A 24,513-nucleotide genomic window follows, 5' to 3' on the forward strand; every position below is an offset into this window, starting at 1 on the left:
AGGTCCATGGCAGTGCTGGCTCCCAGCAGGGGGCTTCATCCCCTGGGCCTGACCCATAAACAGTCATGTCCATTGCTGGACCAGCAGTGGAGGGCTTCTTGGGGGCTTGGTGCCACACGCAGGTCCCAGCCCCTCACCACCCACCCTTTCTTCCTTTCAGGCCTCTAGTTAGCCACACAGCTGCCAAGGGGGCCAGGCAGAGAGGATCTAGCTGGGGCCATCAGACCACACCACCCTCTCTGAGAAGATAAGTGGGAGTCAGGGACAGGGGTGCTCATTGAGGGGCAGCGTGGCCCCACTCAGTCTAAGTTAATGTTGAGTCTATGTTAATGTTGGTGGAACAGTACAGAGAAGGATAGTGATAATAGCGCTGGCCAGAGTCTGGCCCTGGCTGCTGACACTTCTGTGTTTCCCAAGAAGCCGGTGATTCTGACGTTGAAGTTAACTTTGAAAAATGTGAAAGCTGGCCATCTAGTCGCATTTTTTGTGAGACTTCCGACCTTGAGGAGCCACAGCTATGTTGGACAGGGTGGCCACCAGGCCGGGCTCTGACGTGCGCTGACTGGGCCCAGCGCCCACCGGACTGAGCTGAGCAGCCAGCCAGGGCCGTGGGGGTGGGGGGGAGGGTCTTGCCCCTACCACTGTGGTTGTGAGTAGGACCTGGGGTCTTTTGCCCACCTCTGGGCCTGCAGGATCTGTGTGGTGGCTCTCAGGATGGGGACATGGTCCATGGTGACTGTCCCTGGTCACTGTGCTACTTCAGTGGGGACATGGGTGGGGATGGGGCAGCCAGACACCCTGTCTCCCACCTCTGCACCGACTCGCCAGAACCTTGGGAATTACTCTTTTTTAAAAAATATATATTATTTTTCTTGTGGTAAAATTTACATGACATAAAATTTACCACTTTGAAGTACACGATTCAGTGGCATTTTAGTCCATTCACAGTGTTGTGCAACCTCTGTCTAGTTCCAGAACATTCTCATCACCCTAAAAGGAAACCACATACCCACTAGCAGTCACTTCCCATTCCTCTTCCTCCAAGCCCTAGGCAACCATGAATCTACTTCCTGCCTCTATGGATTTGCCTGTTCTGGATGTTTATATAAATGGAATCACACAATATGTGGTCTTTTGTGTCTGGCTTCTTTTACTGAGTATGATATTCTTGAGGATCATCCATGTTGTAGCATGTATCAGTGCTTCATTCCTTTTAAACCAAAAAACCAGTTGCTGTCGCATCAATTTTGACTCCTGGTGACCCCACACGTGTCAGAGTACAACTGTGCTCCATAGGGTTTTCAGTGACTGATTTTTCGGAAGTTGATTGTCAGGCCTTTCTTCTGAGGTGTCTCTGGGTCGGTTTGAATGTCTACGCTTTCAGTTAGCAGCTGAGCGCTTAACCATTTGCATCACGCAGGAACTCCTTGTCCTGTTTTCATGACTGAGTACTATTCTGTTGTATGGGAGACTCCAGTGTTTGAAACTCCCTTTGTTGAGCCCTTGGCTCGTCTCTGACGGCCTCGAGGGGTTACATCCTCTGTGAGTGCCATAGAGAAGTGAAGCCCCAGAGCTGCCATGTGTTGCGCCTGGCCACACTGCCCTGATCACAGAGCCCATCCCTGTGCTGAGCTGACATCCCGAGGCCACGTGGGTGGTGGTGTGAGCAGACGGTGGTGGAGGGGCCACCATGTGGTGTCTGGTGGGTGAGCCCCCTGCCCACGGCCCCTCCTGTCTCCTGGGCTGACTGGGAAGATCTGAGTGTGGGAAACCTCACTGAAAATAGCAGCCACGTGCTTCTGTGGGTGGCTACACTGCCTCCCACCCGGCAACTGGGCCTGCGGGAGATGGTGAAAGGGGCATACAGGGTCTTGTAGAACGTGCTCCTGGCTTCCCTTGTGCACTGTGACACGAGTGGGTGCTCCATGAGGCCCCGCCTTAATCCTGGAGACAGGGATGATGGTTAGGGGCCCAGAACAGAATAGTTCAGAGTTCAGGACAATGCTGCTGTTCTGGTGTGTGTTCCAGGGTATTAGGCGCTGGTGTAGGGTACCGGGTGCTGGTGTGGGGTGGTGGGCATGAGTGTGGGGTACCAGGTGTGAGTGTGGGGTGCCAGGCACAGGTATGGGGTGCCAGGTGCAAGTATGGGACATTGGGCTCAGGTGTGGAGTTTTGGGGTACTGGATGCCGGTGTGGGGTCTGGGTGTTATTGCTGGGGTCTTGGGCAGCTCTGCATCACCATCCTGGTGATAACTTTGCTGTGAATCCAAGGGGTGCCCACCATTTAGCCCCGGAGTATCTTGACTCCGAGCCCTTGGGTTTGGGGACAGTGAGTTAAAGCTATGGTGCATTATACCTCCCAAGGGCAATGACGACCCTGGGTCCCCTCATCCTGCTGCCAGCACTGCCTGATGCCTTGGGGTCCTGCCCCTCTCCCTGCTGTGCCAACCCTCAGGAAGGGCCCCCGGCCTGTGTACGGGACATCTAGGCAGCTCCTAGGGCCTGCAAGTTCTTTCTCATCTTTTTTCTTCTGTTTTTGTTTTTTTTGTGTGTAATTTTTTTTATTGTGGTAAAATATACAAAACATAAAATTCACCATTTTAACCATTTTTTAAGTAACTTTTTTTTTAATTGTGGTAGAAATATATACCCATTCACCAATACAAGTTGTACATATACAATTCAGTGTCATTGGTTACATTTTTCATGTTGTGCCACCATTACATTTTAACCACTTTAAAGTGCACAATTCAGTGGCATTTAATACATTCACTGTGTTGTACAGCCACCACCTCTGTCTAATTTCAGAACATTCTCATGACCCCAAAAGGAAACCCCATACCCATTAGCTGTCACTCCCCATCTCCCTTCCTCAAAGCTCTAGGCAACCACTAATCTACTTTCTGTCTTTATGGATTTGACTGTTTTGGACTTTTCATATAAATGGAATACACTATGTGGCCTTTTGCATCTAGCTTCTTTCACTGAGCAAAGTGTTTTCAGGGTTTGTCCACATCATGGCATGTGTCAGTACTTTAGTCCTTATTATGGCTGAGTAGCATGCCATTGTGTGGAAGGACCACTTTGTGTTTATCCATTCATCTGTCAATGGTTTGTTCTGTGTTTTTGGAGCCAGAACATGTGCAGGGCCAGGCCTGTGACAGCCTGTTCTCACTTGTCTACCCCACTGTGATCCTTGAGCAGGAGGGGCAGGGGAGCTGGGACCCTGGCTGACTGGCTGGGCCTGGGTGTCCATGGCAACTGCATCATCAGTGTCCCACTGGCCTGGCCCCCCACACCTCTTTCTTCATCGGTGCTAGCTCCAGGCCTGCCCAGGGACCCCAACAGAGCTGAGCTCATTCCTGCAGGTCCCATAGCCTCCAAGTGTGGCTGGTGTGCTGTCGTTGTTCAAGATGGTGCACAGCATCAAGGAGTAGCCCCTGAGCATGGCCAGGGGACTCTCTGTCCAGCACTTAGTGGGCTCAGTGAGCTCAGTGCAACCAGTTGGGGGCAGATACCGGCTCCCTTGCTGGGCAGTGTTGGAACCTGGCTGCTTCATCTGCAGAGTGGGGGTGACAGTGCCTGCCTGGAATGTTCTCAAGGGGCCCTCCAAGGTCCTCTCTGTCAGCTCCAGACATGGCAGCAGTGTTGTCTGCAGGCCTGTCCACAGCAGTGCAGCCTCATCTGGAAGTTCCTCTCCATGTCAGGAGAGGGCTACAGATGGGGTGAGCTGCTCACACTGCGTTTGAGACGCCACTACCACGCAGCTGCCGTGTCTGGCATAGGCAAGAGTGTCCCCCGTGGCCACCTGGGCCCTCCTGGTAGGGTCCTTCCTCTGCTTTCGTCTTTCACGATTTTATGCAGTGCCAGCCCCGGGGCTCCGGGCTGAAAGATATAGGCTCCCCTTGCCAGGTCCTTCTGCAGATGAGTGCCCACGCCCGCCCCTGCCTTGCGGCACCTCACCCAGGCCCTCCACCACACTGGCTGCCTGTCCCCTGTGCCCCTGTTGGCATTCACCTCTCTAGCCCCCACCCCCAGGGGTGCAACCTTGGAGGGTAATGCTGACCCCTCAATGCACCTTGTGGCTTGGCCAAGCCCCCTCTGTGCTTGTCGCTACTTCCACGGGCCCTGCATGTCCTTGGCCAGCCTGGGCATCCTCGTGGCTGCTCTGAGTGCACAGGAGGGACACACAGTTCTAGGCGCTGCAGTGGATGTGGGAGCAGCGGGCAGCCCAAGGGCCCAGCCATGGCTTAGGGAATAGCTCTGGTCAGGCTTGGGTTGGGGGCATCTGAGGGGGACGAGGTGGCCCAGTCGGGCTGGGACCCTACTACCAGATCATGACCCCATAGTTCACATGATTACATAACTCGGCAGTCTCACCGAACCTGAAAAATGGAGCACAGAAAATGGAGCACGGACGCTATTTTGGGTGTGTAACGAGGGCATCTCTGCATGCACCCGTATTCTTGGGGCCCAGGCATCCAGGGGAGCCACCAAAGCACGGGGCGTGTAGGGGGGTTCCCGCCCAGCCTCCAGGTGAGGCAGTGGGAGGGTTGGCTTGAGGCGCTATTTCCAGAATCATCCGCCATGGTTCTGGGGCCAGTGGCAGGCTGCCCCTCCGGCTGGGATGCTGTCAAAAACCGGGCCTGACGCTGTCAGGACGCAAGTAGCACCGTCGGCCCGACTGTGCTGTGCCTGGCGCCCTGCCTGGCTGGTGGCCGTGCAGAGAGGCAGCCCATCCTGAAGGCCATGCCGGGGTGTGTTTTGTGTTATTCAATCGGTGATGAGATTTGAAATGAAACTGCAAAGGATCCACTCTCCAGCTACAAATAGGGTTGTGTGCTCCAGGGTGGAGGGGGGATCCACAGCATCAGACTCTTCGCATTTTATGTGCGCCAGTGTGTGCACACACACGTGCGTGGGGCACCCAGTGTCCCCACCCCCCAGCCTTGGTGAAACCCTCAGTGCCCCCGAGGTCAACCTGGAGCCTCAGGCTTGTGAACAGGCACCATGGGGTATGTGCTCAGGACCCAGGTAGTGGGTGGCATATATGTGTCACACTTGTGTGTCCTGGGCACTGCACTGAGTGTGCCATATGTAATCCTTCATCTGTTCCCTCTTGCTGCCTGCATATAGATGAGGAGACTGAGACCTAGTGGGGATGGATGCCCTGGAAGACGTGGGTCCTTATGCTGTAGACTGGCTGGAGCATCACCACTCCTGGCCCTTTGCGCGTGCTCTTCCTGCTGCCTGAACTGCTTTTGTCCCCACCCACCCTCAGCTGTTCCTCAGCCTCAGCAAGGGCCCCTCTGACTGCCCCTGGCCCTCACCCTCCCAGGCCTCTCTGCCCCCCCTGCCTTGCTCGTTTCCTCCTTGGCAAATCTGCCCATCTGCAGTTTTGTTTTTCTTTTGTTTTAATTGAGGTAACTCACATAACATAAAATCAACCATTTTAAGGTATACGATTCAGTGGCATTTTGTACATTCACAATGTTGTACAGCCGTCCAGTCTGACTAAACATTCTCTTCACCCCAAAGAAGACACTGTATCCATTAGCAGTCACTCCCATTCCCCCTCCACAGCCCCTGGCAACCACTAATCTACTTCCTGTCTCTGGATTTGCCTGTTCCAGGCATTCCATGTAAGTGGAATCAATTTTACCAAACATTTAGAGAACTGATACCAATACTGTATATACTCTTCCAAAACATGGGGAGGGAAGGCCTACTCCCTAATTTATTCTGTGAAGCAGACATAACCTTCATACCAAAACTAGACGAAAACACCACAAGAAAAGAACTGCAGGCCAATACCTCTTATGAATATAGATGCAAAAATCTTCAACAAAATACAATTGAACAGAATCCAACAGCATATTAAAAGAGTCATATACCATGACCAAGTGGGATTTATTCCAGGAATGCAGGGATGGTTCAACATTAGAAAATCAGTCAGCATAGTATACCTCATCAACAGAACAAAGGAAAAGAACCACATGATCATTTCTGTGGATGCAGAAAAAGTATTTGATGAAATCTAACACCCTTTCTTGATGAAAACCCTAAAGAAGATTGGAATAAAATGGAAATTCCTCAGTATGATTCAGGGCATATGTGAAAAGCCAACAGGTAATATTATACTTAATGGAGAAAGACTGTGAACTTTCCTCTTGAAATCAGGAACAAAACAAGGGTGCCCACTCTTACCATTTCTATGCAGTATTGCATTAGAAGTCCTAGCCAGAGCAAGAAGACAAGAAAAAGAAATAAATACTCAGACTGGAAAAGAAGAAATAAAATTATCAGTTCACTGATGATAGATGTGATTCTATATATTATAGAAAATTCCAAAGAGTCCACAAGAAAACTAGAGCTAATAGAGGAATTTAGTAAAGTTTCAGAGACTCAGAAAGAGACTTGTACACCAGTGTTCATTGCAGTGTTATTCACAGTAGCCGAAACGTGGATATGATCTAAATGTCCATCAACAGATGAATGGATAAACAAAATGTGGTACACACATACAGTGGACTCCTACTCAGCCAGTGGGAGAAATGAAGTCTTGATACATGCTATAATATGGATGGAGCTTGAAGACATGCTGAATGAATAAGTCAGTCACCAAAGGACAAATGTTATATGACTTCATATGAAAAGACAAGAAAAGGCAAACATACAGAGACCAAGTTTATTAGTGGTTATCAGGGGCGAGAGGAAGGGGGAAAGAGGAGGTTAACGGTGATGGACAAATTTTTGGCATTGATTAAGGGTAGGGTTGTGCAGCCGATTACTGTAATTGCTATCAATAAATTGTACACTTGTAAAAGGTTGAACTGGCAAAAGTTGTGTGATAGACATATTTATAGTAATAACTAAGAGTGGCCGCCAAGGCTGCTTATGTACAACCAAAAATCTCATGGAATTTGGTTCCTTGGTTTGGAGGTTTAGGGTCATGGTTTCATGGGGCATCCCAGGTATTTGGCCTAGTAACATGTGTAGTGCTTCTGTTCAGCCCTCTAGTTTGTTGTGTAGTGTGTGGGATCTTAAAAGTTTGTAAGCAGCCGTCCAAGGCACAATAATTGGTAGCTCTGTTCACCTGGAGCAACAGAGGAAGAAGGAGAGTCAGGAATAGGAGGAGGATATGGAATGCATGGCTGGGCCTCCTTTGCCCTGAGACCAGAAGAACTGAATGGTGCCTGGCTACCATTACTGAACATTTTGATCAAAGATTCTTTAGAAGAATCCTGATCATAACAGGGAAAATACAGAACAGAATTTCAAATTCTCGTGGACTCCAGACTTCCTGGAGCTATGGAGGCTGCATGAACCCCTAAAACTGTGGACCTGAGATAATCTTTAAAACTTAAACCAAAAATACCCCCGAAGTCTTCTTTAAACCAAATAATAGTTTGGGTTAACTAAGTAAAAAATGTCTGCCTTGAACATGATGTTCTTTTAAGAACTATCTATATGGCATCAAAGCGACAGCAGCGATTTGAAAAGTCAGATAGGAACCTTAGGGGGGCAGTGAGTTTATGTTAATGAAGGAGGAACGATTCAGAAAGAAGGGTGAGAATGGTTGTGTAACTGGAAGAATGTCATCAGTGTCCCCGAGTTGTACATGTAGAAACAGTTGAATTGGTGTATGCTTTGCTGTGTATCTTCTCAGCAACGACAAAATAAAATTTTAAAAAACTGAATAAAAAATAGATTAATCAGAAAAAAAAAATAAATGGAATCACAATATGTAGTCTTTTATATCTGGCTTCTCTCACTGAGCATCGTGTTTTCAGGGTTCATCCATGTTGTAGCATGTTATCAGAACGTCATTTTTTATGGCTAGCAATACTCTATTAGGGAGCTCTGGTGGTACAGCAGCTAAGAGCTTGGCTGCTAACTGATAGGTTCGCGGTTCAAACCCACCAGCCACTCCACGAGAGTAAGATCTGGCAGTCTGCTCTTGTCAAGATTTACAGCCTTGGAAACCCTACGGGGCAGTTCTTTTCTATCCTGTTGGATTGCTATGAGTCGGAATCGACTTGACAGCATTGCATTAATACTCCACTCGGGAGCCCTGGTGTTGCAAAGTTAAGCACTCAGCTGCTCACCGAAAGGCTGGCAGTTTGAACCCACCCAGTGGCTCCATGGAAGAAAGGCCTGGCTATCTGCTTCTGGAAAGATTATAGCCTAGGAAACCCTATGGGGGAATTCTGCTCTGTCAGATGGGTCACTGTGAGTTGAAATTGAGCCCGTGACACCTAACTACAACCATATTCCATTGTATGGATGGAGCACATTGTGTTTGTCCATTCATCTGTTGGGGAACATTTAGGTTGTGTCCACCTTTGGGCCATTGTGAGCAGCCATCTGCAGTGTTTAAATCTGCTTGCATCTGCTCTACCTCTAGTCCCCCCCAGGAAGGGTTCATTTCGTCCTTGTATCCCACATATCCCGGCCCCTGAAACCACAGCTCACATGGAGACGATGCTCAGGGAAAGCCCTCGAATAAGGAAAGGAAGAAATGAGGCCTGAAACGGGGGCACAGGACTGGGTCCCAGCATCTGACCCTGACACTGCACGGCGCCCCCACTGTAGGTCAGACACTGGCTGAGGCTGGTTCTGGGGAGTTGCCAGGTCAGAACGGTATCTCCAGGGGTACATCCCACGTGGGCATGGCAGGCACGACTTGCGCTGGTGGGCCTCAGAGGAAATTCTGGAAGGAGTGGGAAAGTGGTTTATCTGCCCAGTCTTCCCTGCCTCCGTGGGAGAACGCGGCTTGTTTGGGGCTCAAGGGGGACCCAAAAGATCTGCCTGCCTGGGCCTGTGAGTGAAAGGGGGAGCGCTGCAGGGTGCTGGACCCAGACCGAGTGGGTGGCACCTGCACTGATGTGTCGTAACTCATGCCCACGTCTGTGGTAGCCTTGTCTCCGTGGGAAGCCTTGGGTGCAGAGGTGGGTGTGGAGCCTCAGGAGGGAGGCAGTGAGTTGGTGCATCAGTGGGGGGCCCAGGCTTTCACATGGGGCAGGATCCCCTCACGGCAAAATACCATGTCACGTAACGTCACGGTCACATGCTTTGGGAGCTGGTGACAGGCAGGCCAGGTGCCTGATGAAGGGGCTGAGTCTCCATAGCACCTCCCTCCCTACCCCAGAGACGAGTGAGAAGTTGGAGTGGGATAGTGCTCATCTGCAGGGTGGGTGTGGATGGGAGCCATATTGTTCCCCTGCTTTCTGGAATCCAGTTTTGTTTTCACGGGAAAAGAGAAAGAGAGAGAGGAGTAATGGAGAGACATCGCACTGGGCCGGGCCACCCTCGGGCTCAGTGGCCACCTGTGTCTCCGTGTCACCCCAACCCACTCCCTGCTGCCCCCACCCCCGCACCCTCCGCCCGCCCACCAGGCCTCAGCTTTCTTTGAGGGCGGATAGCGGCATCTGGCTTCAGGTCAGGAGATGTGTGTACGAGTGTCCTGTGGGTGTCGTAACAAGTGGCCACAAAGAGGGTGGCTGAAAACAGCAAGAATTTATTTATTTAAAATTTGATTTTTTGTTGTTATCATTGAGAATATGCACAGCAGAACATACACCAATTCAACATCTTCTCCCTGTATATTTCAGTGGCATTGATACATCCCTGGAGCTGTGTAACCATTCTCACCCTCCTTTTCTAAGTTGTTCCTCCCTCATTAACATGAACTCACTGCTCCCTAAGGTTCGTATCTAATCTTCCGAGTTGGCTGTTGTCAGTTTGATCCCATATAGACAGTTCTTTAAAAGAGCACAGTACTCAAAGCAGGCATTCTTTTCTAGTTAAGTTAAAGTGTTAACTTGGTTAACAGCAGAAACTTATTGTTTCATGGTTCTGGAGGCCAGAAGTCCGAAACCAAGGTGTCAGCAAGGGCTGTTGGGGAGAATCCTTCCTTATTTCTTCCAGCTTCTGGTGGCTCCAGGTGGTTCTAGGCTTGTGGCAGCATCACTCCAGTCTCTGCCTCCATTTATAAGGATAGCAGTCATTGGATTCAGGGCTCACCCTAATCCAGAGTGATCTCCTTATCTCAAGATCCTTAACTTAATCATATCTGTAAAGACCCTGTTTCCAAATGAGGTCCCGTTTACAGGTTCTAGGTAGACATGAATTTGTGGGGGACACCATTCAGCACACCATACTCCCCATACCCTGTGTTGTCTCGATCCCAAGCTAAGAACTCTCCTGAAGTTCATAGGCCCTGGGTGCAGTGCTCATCTCTCCCTGGGCCTTGGTCTTCTCTGCTGTCAGTGGGGGAGGGTCCCAGCCTGTGGCTGGGGGTGACACGGGGCCTGACTATGTCAGTGTAGACCCCCAGGCTCAGAGTCTGGTGGCCATGAGCATGTGCTGAACAGTTTGACAGCATCATTGAGAGCTGGACAATGTCCCCTCTGACCTGGTAATCCCTCTTCTGGAAAGTTCTCCCAGAGAAATCATCCAGAACACAGATTTATACACAGAGATGGGCAGAGGCGGGGAGCTAGGGTGCAGTCTCAGGCTTTGGTTAGTGGTACAGCCTCAACTTTCTACAGTGTTCTAGAATGTTCTCAGGGAGGTGGAACGGGGGGCAAATCTGGCTGTCCCCTTTCTGGGTTGTCTTTTCAGGGTTCAGGAGAGGTAGCCACAGCTCCACAAGTGCCACAGAGCGAGAGCAGCATTCTCCAGGGCTGGGAGGGCTGTGAGAGCTGGATAACTAGGGTGCACGAAGGCCCAGGCTGGGATTGGGAAAGGGGAGTCAGCAACTGGGCAACTGGTAGAGGGAAAAACTAGACCTGAATGATGAAGGAAACGCAGCATGACTTTCTGGGGGAGGGTGGGGTCAGCACCATGGGTGGCCGGGCTGGGGGCTTCCAGGTGTAGGCAGCTGCACCCCCTCCACTTGAGAAAGGTGACTCCTTGAGGGCCTCCTGTGTGCAGGGCCTGGATACTTGTCCTCCCTGGGGACAGAGGCAGACAGTGGCCCCGAAAACGCCAACACAGTGTTCCCGAGAGTGAGGGGTTCTGTGGAATATTGGGGGAGGTGGTCAGCAAAGGCCATTGGGGAGGGACGCCTCAGTGGGACGCGAGCTGAGGAGGGGTACTGGTGGCACAGGGCCTCATGGGGCCCGAGGTCAGAGAGAGGACCGCCCCTCCCATGCTGCCTTGTGGAGCCTGACGGGGTAGTGGGTAGTGGGAGCTAGTTCTAAGGATAGCAGTTCTCGGGACTGAAAAAAAAGCTGACCTCTCAATTCAGGTGGGCTTCCCGAGGGGGCTCTAGCAGGTGCAGGAGGCACAAGGGAGAGGATCCTCCCAGGACAGGGTGGCAAGCTAAGGCCAGGCAGGAGGCTGGGCATGGCAAGGGTGGGGGCCGTGTGGAGGGCGAGAAAACTAACTGCCAGACTGCGCCTGCTTACCACGTGGTGTCTAGGCCCCCAGTGTGGGTCAGCTCAGGCAGGTGCTAAGAGCTGACTCAGTTTTCCAAAAAGACATGTCCCAAGGGTGGCCTTTGGGGGAAATGAGGACCCTGAGAATGGATAGTCGGAATGATAGGGCCCTTCAAGCTCTGCGTGAAGACAGGCAGGAGAGGGTATGGCAGAGGAGGACACAGGCTGACTCTGGATCTGCTGGAGGTCGGTGAGACTTACAAAAGTTGGGGAGCCCCAGGAAGTGAGGAGAGTGGGGCAAGGCTGGGCCAGCCCAGCAAGCAATCAGAGCAGGGCCTGGTAGGCAGCACTGGCCCAGACAGGAATGGCACAGGTGGTGGAGGGGGCCTGCTCACCCTGCAGGGGACGCCATGGGCTGGAGGTCACTCACAGCAAAGGGGCCCCCGAGAACAAGGGAAATGGAATCGACCCCTAAAGGAGAGAGCAGTTGGGGAAGGTACCGGAGCTGTGGTTCTACATGAGGACGGCTTTGAAATGGCTCTGCTCCTGAATCTGGACCTCTCCTATGTCTGAGCCAAGCTTCTTGGACGCTGCGGCTGCTTCCAGGTTCCGCTGAATTCCACACGGTTCTCTTCGCAGCCAAGTGAGCTGATGAGCCTGGGAACCAAGTTTAAACAAAGGTTAATAAAATTCTTTGCTTAGTAAAGAAAAAAAAAAAAAAAAGGAGAGCCAGAGCGTCAGAGATGTAGAGACAGACAAAAAGAGAAAAAGACAGAGACAGAGCACAGAAAAACAGAGAGATAGATGAACAAAGAGAAATAGAGAAATACAGAGACAGGAGACAGAAATTAAGAAGAAATAGAGATAGAAAGAGAAATACAGAGACAGAAGAGACAGAGATTAAGAGAGAAAGACAGAGATAGAAATACAGAGACGGACAGAAATCAAGAGAGAGACACACAGAGAGAAACAGAGACAGAGAGAGACTTCTATAGCTGGGGCAGAGTCTGGAGGATAACCCAGACCTCAGTCACTGGGTGATGTCCCTCCATGCCTCAGTTGCCCTGCCTGTAAAGTAGGGTGGAGCTGTGTCGTCTTTTCAGGGCTGCTGGCTGCCCAGCTGGCTGCAGGGCCAGGTCTTCCTCATAGGCAGGGCCCCTTGTGAGCTAGCTCTGGCCACACTCACCCCCTGGGGCCCCACACATCCTGGCCTTGTGTCTTCATGTCTGCACCGAGTGCCACCACCGTCAAGCAGAACAAAACGTGCTCTGCGCAGACGCTCTGCTCCCTGAACCCCAGAACTTGGCAGCAGTGGTGGTGGGCCTGATTAAAGGCATTCCGGCGCACGGCGTGTTTGTGTGTTTGTGCTGTGTTTACACGCTCCGGGCCAGCAATGGGCAGCTGTGCAGTGTCTCGGACAACTCAGCTGGAGCCCTTGTGACGGGGATGCCTGCAGCACCCCTGTCCACTCACTCTCTCCCTGTCAAGGGGCTCCATTGTGTTGGGCGTGGCCAGGGATCAGCCAGGGGCCCCCACCACGGAGCCCAGAGACATCCTGGGGGCCAGGGGTGGGGAGGACCAAGGCAGCAACACAATCACCAACAAAAATCAGCTCAGACCTCGATGTAGGAGCCAAAACTCTAAAACTCTTAGAAGAAAACATTGGGGCAAAGCTTCAGGACCTTGGATGTGGCCATGGATTCTTAGATATGACACCGAAAGCACAAGTGGCAAAAGAAAAATAGATAAATTGGGCTTCATCAAAGTTAAAAACTTCTGTGCATCAAAGGACACTGTCAAGAAAGTGAAACAACAGCCCACACAATAGGAAAAGATATGTGTGGACCATATATCTGATAAGGATCTAGGATCTAGAATATATAAAGAACCCCTACAACTCAACAACAAAAAGACAAACAAGCCAATTAAAAAATGGACAAAGGACTTAGACATTCACCAGCAAGGATACTCAAATAGGCAACAAGCACATGAAAAGATGCTCAGTGTCTTTAGTAACATGGATATGCAAATCCAAACCACAGCGGGATACTACTTCACCCCCTCTAGGATGGCTACTATCAGAAAAATGGAAAACATCAAGTTTTGGCAAGGATGTGCAGAAATTGGAACCCTCATCCATTGTTGGTGGGAATGTAAAATGGTGCAGCCGCTGTGGAAAACAGTCTGGCAGTTCCTCAGAAAGTTAAACAGAATTACCATGTGACCCAGCAATTCAACTCCTAGGTATATACCCAAGAGAAATGAAAACATATGTCCACACAAAAATGTGTACACAAAGGTTCATAGCAGCATTTTTCACAATAACCAAAAAGTGGAAGCAACCCAAATGTCCATCAACAGATGAGGAGATAAACACAACGTGGTGCATTCCTCCAATGGAATATTAACCAGTTGCCGTCACGTCGACTCCGACTCATGGCGACCCCACGTGTGTTAGAGTAAAACTGTGCTCCACAGGGTTTTCAATAGCTGATTTTTGGAAGTAGATCAGCAAGCCTTCCTTGCAAGGTGCCTCTAGGTGGACTTGAACTTCCAACGTTTTGGTCGGCAGCTGAGCACATTAACTATTTGCACCACCCAGGGACCGCCTACTCAGCCGTAAAAAGGAATGAAGTTCGGATACGTGCTGTGATGTGGATGGACCCTCAAAACATCGTGCTCAGTGAGAGAACCAGATACAGAAGACTACACCATATATGATCCGGTTTATAGAAAATGACAGAAAGTAGATTATTGGTCGCCAGGGGTACATGGAGCAGGGTCCAGCAGTGACCACCACGAGTGTCCAGGTGTCCTCTCCCAGTAGGGTCATGGACGGTTCTTGCTTCTCGCAGCATTGATGTGTGACACCGTACACAGGCTATTGCCCACCAGGGATGCTTCTGTGAGCCCTTGTGTCCAGGGTTTTTACTGGGAGTTGGTTACGCAGGCATGGCTGACCACCCATGTGGCTGACTTCAGTCTCTAGCCCCTCCAGAGGCTGAGCTGATACTGCGTGGCCCAGGACCCCCACCATGAGTTCAACTGTTGGCATAGACCATCTGGGGTGGCCCAAGGCCCAGGTAAACACACATTCTTTTCAGGCAGGACCTTCCAGGGACTCACAGGTCACCTCTCAGGAGCAGGTCTCTTTGGGCAGAGTTAACCCTTTTCTGCACAGCTCCACATTGTTTTTACTGCCGGATGCCACTGAGCCGATTCTGACTCACAGCAACCCCATTTGACAGAGTAGAACGGTAGTATAGCGTTTTCTGTTAAAAAGCAAAGATGTCACTTTGAGGACTAAGGTACGCCTGACCCAAGCCATGATATTTTCAGTCACCTCATATGCATGCAAAAGCGGGACAGTGAATAAGGAAGACCAAAGCAGAATTGATACCTTTGAATTATGATGTTGGCAAAGAACTTTGAATATACAGTGGACTGCCAGAAGAATGAGCAAATCTGTCTTGGAAGAAGTACAGCTAGAACGCTCCTTGGAAGGGAGGATGGCATGATTTTTTTTTTTTTTTAATTGTGCTTTAAGTGAAAGTTTACAGTTCAAGTCAGTTTGATGGCGAGATTTTTGTCTCACATATTTTGGACATGTTAGCAGGAGGGACCAGTCCCAGGAGAAGGACAGCATGCTTGGTAAAGTAGAGGGTCAATGAAAAAGAGGAAGACCCTTGACAATGTGGATTGATTCAGTGGCTACAACAACAATGGGCTCGAATATAACAATGATTCTGAGGATGATGCAGGACTGGGCAGTGTTTCATTCTGTTGTACATAGAGTTGCTATGAGTCGGAACCAACCTGACAGCACCTAAAAACAACAACATAGGGCTTTCTTGGCTGTAACTTTACAGGAGCAGATTGTCAGGTCTTTTCTCCCACAGAGTCCCTGGGTAGTGTCAAACCACCAACCTTTCGGTTAGCAACTGAGTATTTAACCATTGTGCCACCAAGCCTCCTTGCAGTTCCATGTGGAACCCCCCAAAAGGAAGAGCAGTGTCACCACAAAGTTTCCACTCCAGACCTGAGGGCGGTGCCCCAAAAGCGGAGAGTCCTCCAGCAAAGTGGGCAGGGATAGGGGCCATCGTGGGGTTGGGGGTGGGCAGAGAGGGACAGGTGGGCTGATCTTGCACGTGGGTGGGGAGTGGATAGGAGGGGTACCCCTGAGGGCTCTGCTTTGCCAGTTCGTCCATCATGTCTGCCCGCCCGGCTTTCTCTGGTTTGGACACATGTTCGCTCAGGAGGTGGCGCTGAGGCCACCTTGCCTCTGCGGGCCTGGGAGCTGGTGACTGAGCCATGATGAGGGTGTGTGCTGGGCTAGCATGTTCTCTGGGCACTTGCTGCTTGTTTGACCCACCCCAGAGGGGAAGACCAAGGCCAGGTGCAGGCACAAAGTGGGGACATGGGAGACATTGAGAGAGGGGTTGGGGGCCAGGCTAGGGGCTGTGTGTCCGGCACATCAGCTCTTGTGGGGTGGGGGAAGGCCCCAGGGGGTGGTTACAGTGGGCGTCCTGGTGGGCAGGGTTCCCCCAGCACAGACCCCAGGCAGCCTCATGAGAAACCTCGCTGAGGCAGTGAAGGAACAGGCCCAAGCTTCTCCTGCTCAGCTGCTCCAACCGCAGGAAACAGCTGTTTACCTGCATGAGGTGCTTGCCCGGGCGGGCAGCCAGTTCCAGCTTTGCTTTCCCTTGTCCCTGAGGCCCCCTAGGCAGCAGGGAACGGCCTTGAGGGGGGCTGGTCTGGCGGCCGCACGCAAGATTTCCAGAAGCTGTTTGCGAGGGAGGCGGATGGCCTTGTTGACGTACACAGTGTCGCACCTAGCAACCCGCTCGGCCACTGGGCACGAGGCCACTGCAGCTGGCTGGCCCCCCACCACCCGCGTGCCCGACCTGACGGTGACATGAATCCCGGGTGGTGCCCCTGTCCTACCCCGTCCTTCGCTGAGAGACGGGAGGCCCCACCAGGGGGTTTTGTGCTCCTGGTCCGAGCCGCATCCCAGTGGGCCCTCCCCATGGTGCAGGGTGGACTAGTATCCCAGGTGAATGCCTGGGAATGCTGGTGGCGCACACAGGAGATGGGGAAGCCCGGGAGGCCCCAGAACCAGGCCTTGGGCTCCCTGTGCGAGTCACTGTCAGGGGTTACACATCTTGTACCCCCAGAGTTAGCACTCTACTTATGTGCTGGCCCCTGGTCTGAACTTGGTGTCTGATCGCAGCGCCTGGCAGCCATGAAAACCGCTCCCCGATCCAGGCCCTGTCTGCTCTTATGCTCACTTGCAAACGCTGAGTCAGCCGGGAGGAAAGCCGTTCCCCCATGCTCAGGCCTGGGCCCCCCAGGTTTCCAGGGGTACCTTTTTTGGTGTAGAGACAGCTGGTGTCTTTGAGGACCTGATTCCCAGGTTTGCTGCCCCTCAGATTGCACGGCCCCGTCTTGCCATGCTGAGTGAGCACAGGGAAGGATCCCCCAGACCCACTACTGCCGGCCTCTCTCTTGCAGCTCCAGCTCCAGAAGTCGCAGTACTTACAGTTGGGCCCGAGCCGTGGCCAGTACTACGGCGGCTCCCTGCCCAACGTCAACCAGATAGGCAGTGGCAGCATGGACCTGCCCTTTCAGGTGAGCCCCCCAGGTACACCCCCCCACCAGCCAGAGAGCACGTCTGATGGATGCGTGGACAGCCAGGGTCACTCGACGATTGCCAGGCTGCCCCGCCCCCGAGAGGAAGCAGCCCCCTGACACTCTTCCTGTCAGCAGGCCCTGGACTTGGACGCCAAGTTCAGCAGCCGCTCCACCTGCCGGGCCTTGGGAGGGGGGGCCACTGGGCTTGGCCGGGTCTTGCCTGGCTAATCCACATGCCTGGGGACCCGAGGGGGAGCCCCAGCGCCTGACCCCACTTCTCTGCCACGTTTCCTGGCTGGGGCCCACGTGGTGCGGTCCTGAGTACGGCCTCATAGCACGGTCTTGCCGCTTTCACCATAAAGAATGAGCATGGGGGCCACCCTGCGTCCCGTTTGCAGATGGGGTGGGGATGGGGGATGAAATAGGCCCCCGAGCCAGGGCCGCCTCCCAGGTGTGGTCTCAGCTCTGCAGGAACAGCCCACCGATGGCCACCGACCTTCCCTCTGCTGGGGAACAGTTCCAGACCACTGCACGTCCAGCCATCCAGGCCAGCAGGCGGGGTGGCAGCGGAATAAGAGCTCTGTCCCCTGAGAAGGATGTCCCCTGGCCCCAGGTCACTGCCTGGCTCCTTCACACGCTGGGGACCCCAGGCCAGTCCAGAGTCAGCCTGGCTCAGGCCTGCACTGCTCCTGCGGTGTGCCTCGATTTCTAGCCAGCATAGGGCTCTTACAGGACTGGTGTGGGGACTTGGAGCCAGCGCCCCCCACAGAGACCCTTCCCTGTGTTCTGGTCTCTTCCTCCTCCTCCCGCATTTCTCCTGGCCCTCTCTTCTCTAGAGGAGAGGGTCTCTTTCCACATGACCTCTAGCATGGCCCTGTGCAGAGCTGCACTGAAAGCCTAGGGGCTGAGGGCGGGCCGTAGGGTCGGGTCTCTGAGGGTCTCAGTTCTTTGCACTTGGCAGCCTGGCAGATTTCAGGGGGAAGCCCTGGTGACAGATCCTGTCTCTTTGATAACTGAGACCCCAGGCCCAGGCGTGCCTCCACGTGCACCCCCATGGCCTCACTGGGACTACCCCATTCACTGAACAGACACACGTCTGCCCATCATCCCGGTCTTAGGAGACTCATAAGGTCAATGGAGCCTAACTCCCCGGCCTCTGAGTCTGTCCCCCATGCCCGTCCACATGGACGAGGCCACCGCTGTCTGAGCATGTGCAGCCTGCCGCATAGAAACTCCCCAGAAACACATGAATGTCTGTGTCCCCCAACCCAGCCCTGTGACGGGGCCTGGTTAGCTGGGGGCCCAGGTTCACCCAGACTCAGCTCCAGACATCCCTGTGTATACACTGCCCTATCTTTGCTCTCTGTGCCTTGATGGCATGTCCTGGTTGCAGTGGAGACCCCTGAGCTGGGGGGCGGGAATTGGGAGTCCCTGGTGGCAGGGAGCGTGAGTCACCCCTGAGGATGGGACGCAGAGAGGGGGAGCCCAAGCTCACTGCTGCCCACCTTCTGGAAGGGGAAATGAAGCTTCATGTCGAGGTAGCTGTTTTGCCTGGCTGCTGGGAGCGGGCAGAGGGGCCTGGGGCCAGATGGCTGGCGGGGGAACAGCCAGTCAAGGCTGGCTAAAGCTGCTACACTCTCCACCCGGACAGATGGCCATGGCCCCCAAGCGCCAGGTGGCAGAGGGCCGGGCAGGGACAGAGCCTAGGGGTGGGAGTACGCCCCACCCACAACGGGCCTGGGCTCCGGGAGGCCGGCACTTGGCCCCGTGGTGCTGGTTGAGCAGGTTGGGGGGAGTGCTGGGGGAGTATGTCTCCATCAGGACTGGCCCTGAGCTTGGCGCAGAGCCTCCTGAGATGGTGCACAGCCAGCTGGACCCTGGAGGGGTCCTGGGGTTCCGCAGCCCCTCTTGGCAGCCCCTCCAGGGATGATGTGGGGAGAGGATGCTGCTGGGCGGGGAGGGGACTGCTTGCACCTGGTGTGCGGGAGGGGCCCTGCTGCACCCTGTGCAAGCCCTGACCCTGAGTTTGTGCCACCTGCCCCTAGCATGTGCCCACCCCATGCCGACCCTACCCAGCCTCTCCCCCCTGCCCCGAAGCACCAGGGGGCATAGGGACCTGGGAGAGGAGCTGACCTGGGTGTGAGAGTGGGACTGAGGGTGTCGCAGGAGTCCCCAAGGGCCAGGGTTCTAGGAGAGGCTGGACATGGAGACCCCCATACATGTGCCTGGGGTAGGGAGGGCACCTGACTCTCCTGCAGCTGGTAACCAGTGTTTGGTTTCTCTCTCCCCTCCTCCCCACCTCTGCCCTGCCTTGCTCCCAGACCCCCTTCCAGTCTTCTGGCCTGGACACCAGCCGGACCACCCGGCACCATGGGCTGGTGGACAGAGTGTGCCGGGAGCGCGGCCGGCTCGGCTCCCCACACCGCCGGCCCCTGTCTGTGGACAAGCATGGGAGGCAGATATCCTTTTCTAGCGGGACACGGGGAGGGGGCCAGGGCCTAGGGGTGACCATCAGGCACAGGGCAGTGGAGCACAAGGAGGCAGGGCCACCCTGCTCTCCAGGGTTCCCAGGCATCGTGGGGCAACTGGGAGGGCTTCCCAGAGGAGGTGGTGCCACTACCTGACAAGCCGTTGTCCAGACTTGGAGGTCGAGGCAGGGGTCAGGGGGATACAGAAGTGGGAGTTGGGGCAGATGAGGCCACACAGAGCACAGACTCCCACCTGGGAAGGGGGCCTTGGAAGGCTCTGAGCAAACCTCTCAGGGGGCGGCTAGTGGATGAGTGCATCCCAGAGGGGTCAGAAGGGGGCTCCATCTCAACAGCTCATGAGCAAGATCTCACCCTGTACCTTGACTGCTGGGCCCTCCCTGTCCCCCCAGCCATTACCAGAGTTGGAACGGCTGCAGGGAACTCCCAGAACCGCCGGCCCCCCAAGAACGGAGAAACCCTTCTTCCTCAGGTGTGTCTTTCTGAGGGTCAGCAAAGCTCGACCAGACAGGGCCCAGACCCCAGAAGCTGCCCATCAGCCCAGCACAAAGGCTGTGCCAGAGGTCGGCTTAGCTCAGGCCCATGGTCGAGGCAGGAGGCAGTGCCGAGTGCTAGGGTCCCAGCTGTCCCTCTTAGGGCTTCGGGGGAACTACACGAGGCCAGGCAGGCACAGCTGCAAGAAGTGCTGCAGACACCCAGCCTGCTGCCTTCCCAACCAGAGCCTGAGGCCAACGCCTGCCCCCGTGCACTTGCTCCAGGTGGGCTGCAGCAGGGCTGGGGGCCGAGCCACAGAGCCGTTCCTTAACTCAGCCCACGTGGACAGCTGCCCCTATGGCACCGTGTACCTCTCGCCACCGGCAGACAGCAGCTGGAGAAGGTGAGTGCCCAGGCATCGCAAACCCTCCACCCGAGACAACCACGCTTCCATTCCCGCAGGCTAAGAAAATGAACATGGAAGCAGCCAGAAGCTTCTGGAGATCAGCTCTGTCCCTGACACGGAGTTCATGGTTTTGGTGCTTTTCAGGGCTTTTTCTCCTCTCTTTGTGACTTTTCTTTTTTAAAAAAAACTTAATTGGAATGATAGTGTATGTTCAATTCTGTCACTTGATTTTTTTCATTCATTGCTATATTCTGAGCACCTGCTCTTGTCATCGTTATTAGTTGCCTTGAAGTCGATTTCGACTCATTGGAACCTCATGTGTGCAGGGTAGAACTGCTCCATAGGGTTTTCACGGCTGTAACCTTTTAAAAGCAGATTGCCAGGCCTTACTTCCAAGATGTCTGTGGGTGGGTTCGAAGCACCAACGTTTCAGCTAGTAGTTCAGGACTTAACCGTTTGCGGCACCCAGGGACTGTGTGTTTTTAGTCATCAAAAATGCAGTCATAGAAGCCATCTACTTTTATTATAGAGAATTGGGAAAATACATAAATAGACCCAAAAGAGAAAAAATAATTGCCTGTGGTACCACCATCTAGAAAGGTCTAAAATAAAACAAGATAATATAGGCAAATAGCTACCAAATGGAGACCCTGGGTGGTACAGTTAAGCACTTAGCTATTAACTGAAAGGTTAGAGGTTTGAGTCTATCCAGAGGCACCTCAGAAGAAAGGGCTGGTGACCTACTTGAAAAAATCAGCCATTGGAAAACCTTTTAGAGCACAGTTCTACTGTCACACATACGGGGTCGCCATGAGCCAGGGGCAACTTGATGACAGCTGTATCTTCTTACCTACCAAGCATTTATGTGCCAGGCCTGGCTCCGACTGTCACACACGGTAACCGAGAAAATGCGCAGGAGCCTTATGCAGTAGTTGCCGTTTTCATCCCTGGCTTAGATGTAGGGAAGCTGGGCCCAGAGAGGTCAGGACATTTGCTCAAGGACACAGAGCTGGTGGTGGGCCGGGGCCTGACCTGGCCTCTCACTGCCAGTCCAGCCCATGGTCAGGAGCCATCAGTACTATCCTTGTAAACTGTCCCCTTGGACCGTGTCCTCTACACCATGATGTGCTGTGACTGTAACGTCCCCCTGCCCTGAGTACATGTGACTCTTATTCTCCCCAAGTTGCCAGCTATGCAACCTGTCCAGCCCTTTGCTCAGGTGGCCCAGCTCCCTGTGGGACACTCCCATTTTACTGGGCAGCCGAGGGCCTCTCCTGGGATCCATCGACAAGGGACCTGCAGTCAGAAGGTGGTCCTCTCCTAGTGTCTATACTCGTAATCCGTTCCCAGAAATTGGGTCCCCAGGGTAGGGGGCTGAGCCTTTCCCAGGCTTCCAACAGCGAGAGCCCCCCAGGCTGACTCCCCTACCTTGAGGACCCCAAGGGACTACATTCATTCTGGCGTCTTCCCCCAGCCCCATGTCACTGACTTCCTCCTTACCTATCATACCTGGTTTGTTATCTGAGCGTTTTGAAGGGCGGAGTCGCCAGGAAGAGCCCCCAGTGACAGGTAGGGGGGCTTGGATCCCTGAGGCTGGGCTTTCAAGGGAGTGTCGGGACTCCTCTTTGGGTCGGGGTGGGGGTCCCAGTGGGAATGCAGCATCCTGTGGCTGCAATGGAGAAACCAAAGAGGAGACCGAGGGACATCGATAGCTTTGCAGAGGGAACATGGTCACCTTGTGGCTCTGTAGAGAACAGAGGGTTTCTCTCGTGGGTGCAGTACAACAGTGACTCACAATGTGCGCAGCATCCCATGGTTTAACAGTTTCTGATGGGCCTGTGGAAACCCTCATGGCGTAGTGGTTAAATACTACAATTGTTAACTAAGAGGTTGGCAGTTCAAATCCTCCAGGCGCTCCTTGGAAACTCTATGGGGCAGCTCTGCTCTGTCCTATAGGGTTGCTATGAGTCGGAATTGACTCGATGGCAGTGGATTTGGTTTTGGTTTTGGATGGGCATGTCCCCAGCAGGTGGGGGTAGGGGTCACCGTTTCTTTCTCCCCCCAGGACCAATTCTGACTCCGCCCTGCACCAGAGCACAATGACGCCTACCCCACCAGACTCCTTCTCGGGTGGGTCCCAGGATGCACATCAGAAAAGAGGTATGCATGATGACTGCCCTGACGGGGAACACAACAGAGAACCCCTGAGGGAGCGGGAGAGCAGTGGGATGCAGACCTCAAATTCTCCTAAAAAGACCAGACCTAATGGTCTGACTGAGACTAGAAGGACCTTGGAGGTCATGGTCCCCAGACCTTCTGTTAGCCCAAGAGAGGAACCATTCCTAAAGCCAACTCTTCAGACAGGGATTAGACTGGCCTATAAGATAGCAAATGTTATTGGTGAGGAGTGAGCTTCTTGGATCAAGGAGACACATGAGACTATGTGGGCAGCTCCTCTCTAGAGGGAAGATGAGAAGGCAGAGGGGGACAGAAGTTGACTGAATGGACACGGAAATAGAGGGTGGAGAGAAGGAGCGTGCTGTCTCATTAAATGGAGAGCGACTAGGTATATATAAATTTTTGTATGAGAGACTGACTGAATTTGTAAACTTTCACTTAAAGCATGATGAAAGTTTAAAAAAAAAGAGGTATGCAGCATGTGTGAGTTCAGTGCTCAGGTCTGGCAAACCCAGTATGTGGCCCCTGTGTCCAGGAGCTTGCAAGCTTGTAGGTGGATGGAGCTACCAGCGAAGACTCAGAGTGTCCTGGGGAACAAGGAGAGGGTTATTTGTTTGGTGGGGATGGGGCACTTTCAGAGAGATGGTGCTATTTGAGTTTTGGGTTTTGAAGGATGCATAGGAATTTTCTAGGCAGAGAAATCAGTTCCTGCAAACACATAGAGGCCTTTGTTCTTGAATTCTTAGCATGTGCACATGATACACATTTAGATTCTTTTTAGATGTAGGGAACAGCAGCCCAAACAACAGAGGTATTTATTGGTTCATGACAAAGTAAATCCAGGGCTAGCCTGACAGCTTCAGGCATGGTTTGAGCCAGGGGCTAACACTGTACTGTTGTGGCTTGTGCCTATTCCTTGGCCCTCCTTCTTCTGGGATGGCTCTACCCTTAGATCCCTCCTTGCCCACAGCCCTTGGGCTGGTCCTTCCAGGGTTACAGCAGGTGGGAGATAAGCCATCTCTTCCCCAGAGCGTTTTCTTGGCGTAGCTGGGGTGGGTCTGTGCCCATTGCCCAGGCCTTTGGCCTGGCCCCCTGGAGCTGGAAATGGATGCAGTGTCCTTGGGGACTTCAAGGAGTGTAGATGCCATCCTAAAAACGAGGGCAGAGTCCCCCAGAGCAAGGATAAAAACTAGGACAAAGTCCCCCAGAGCAAGGAGGGCAGACACTATGAGGCCAGCCCCAGCCGACCCCACGTGGTATGGTCCGCCCCAAGATGCAGGCCCCAGAGGATTCTGTACAGCTCCAGCTCAGAGTGTGTCGGCTTTGGAGCATTTCACTGTGGGCATGTAAATGTCCCTGGAGAGTTTGCTGATGGAAGGACCATGGGCAGAAATCCTCATCCCTGGGGGCTTTATCTGCTTCTTCTTCCCTGGGACCACCAGCCAACCAGGGGCGAAAGTGCAGGAGGAGCATTCCCACGACAAGTGAGGCCCCAACCCACCCAAGTTCCTCTCTGTTCCAATGTCATGGGCCATTCTGAGCCTGTGTTCTCCTGGCAGGTCCCCCAGGAATGCAGGGCTTGGGAGGGTGGATGGTGTGACCGTGCAAGGGAGCAAGTCTGATGGGCCTAGGGGGGCACAGGCAGAGATGGGGTCAGGTGGCCCCGCTGCCCCCACTCTGGGTGTCAGGAGGAGGACTTTCCTACTTGCCTGAGTTTGTTGAGACACGGTCACAGGGAAGAAACTGAGCCTCCAGCTGCATGAACAGAAGGAGGGAATGTTTTAATCTCACTGTAATTGAAAGGTCTGAGGAAAAGAGGGACCTGCCAGGGCCAGGACCTTGAATGAGTCCCATCCAGTGCCTGAACCTCTCTCCCCTTCATCTCTGTCCCTCCTCTTCTGGGGCCGGGCTGGCCTCTTGGCTGATCCAAGGGGTTGCCGCAACCATGGCTTGA

General features: G+C 53.3%; 2 protein-coding genes across 3 annotated transcripts in view; one reads left to right on the plus strand and one right to left on the minus strand.

The window, feature by feature from the left end:
* FKBP8 (FKBP prolyl isomerase 8) overlaps window positions 1-24,513 on the minus strand; it is a 281,109-nt gene that overhangs the window by 133,715 nt on the left and 122,881 nt on the right. The window lies entirely within an intron of this gene.
* CRTC1 (CREB regulated transcription coactivator 1) overlaps window positions 1-24,513 on the plus strand; it is a 66,701-nt gene that overhangs the window by 19,855 nt on the left and 22,333 nt on the right. For both annotated transcript variants that reach the window (XM_049877471.1, XM_049877472.1), the window contains exons 2-5: window positions 16,896-17,012; window positions 19,337-19,474; window positions 20,317-20,378; window positions 22,447-22,541. In XM_049877471.1, the coding sequence (XP_049733428.1) occupies window positions 16,896-17,012; window positions 19,337-19,474; window positions 20,317-20,378; window positions 22,447-22,541 (412 nt within the window). The remainder of the gene's footprint in view (window positions 1-16,895; window positions 17,013-19,336; window positions 19,475-20,316; window positions 20,379-22,446; window positions 22,542-24,513) is intronic.

The sequence above is a fragment of the Elephas maximus genome, chromosome 3, assembly GCF_024166365.1.
Source record: "Elephas maximus indicus isolate mEleMax1 chromosome 3, mEleMax1 primary haplotype, whole genome shotgun sequence".
NCBI lineage: Eukaryota > Metazoa > Chordata > Mammalia > Proboscidea > Elephantidae > Elephas > Elephas maximus.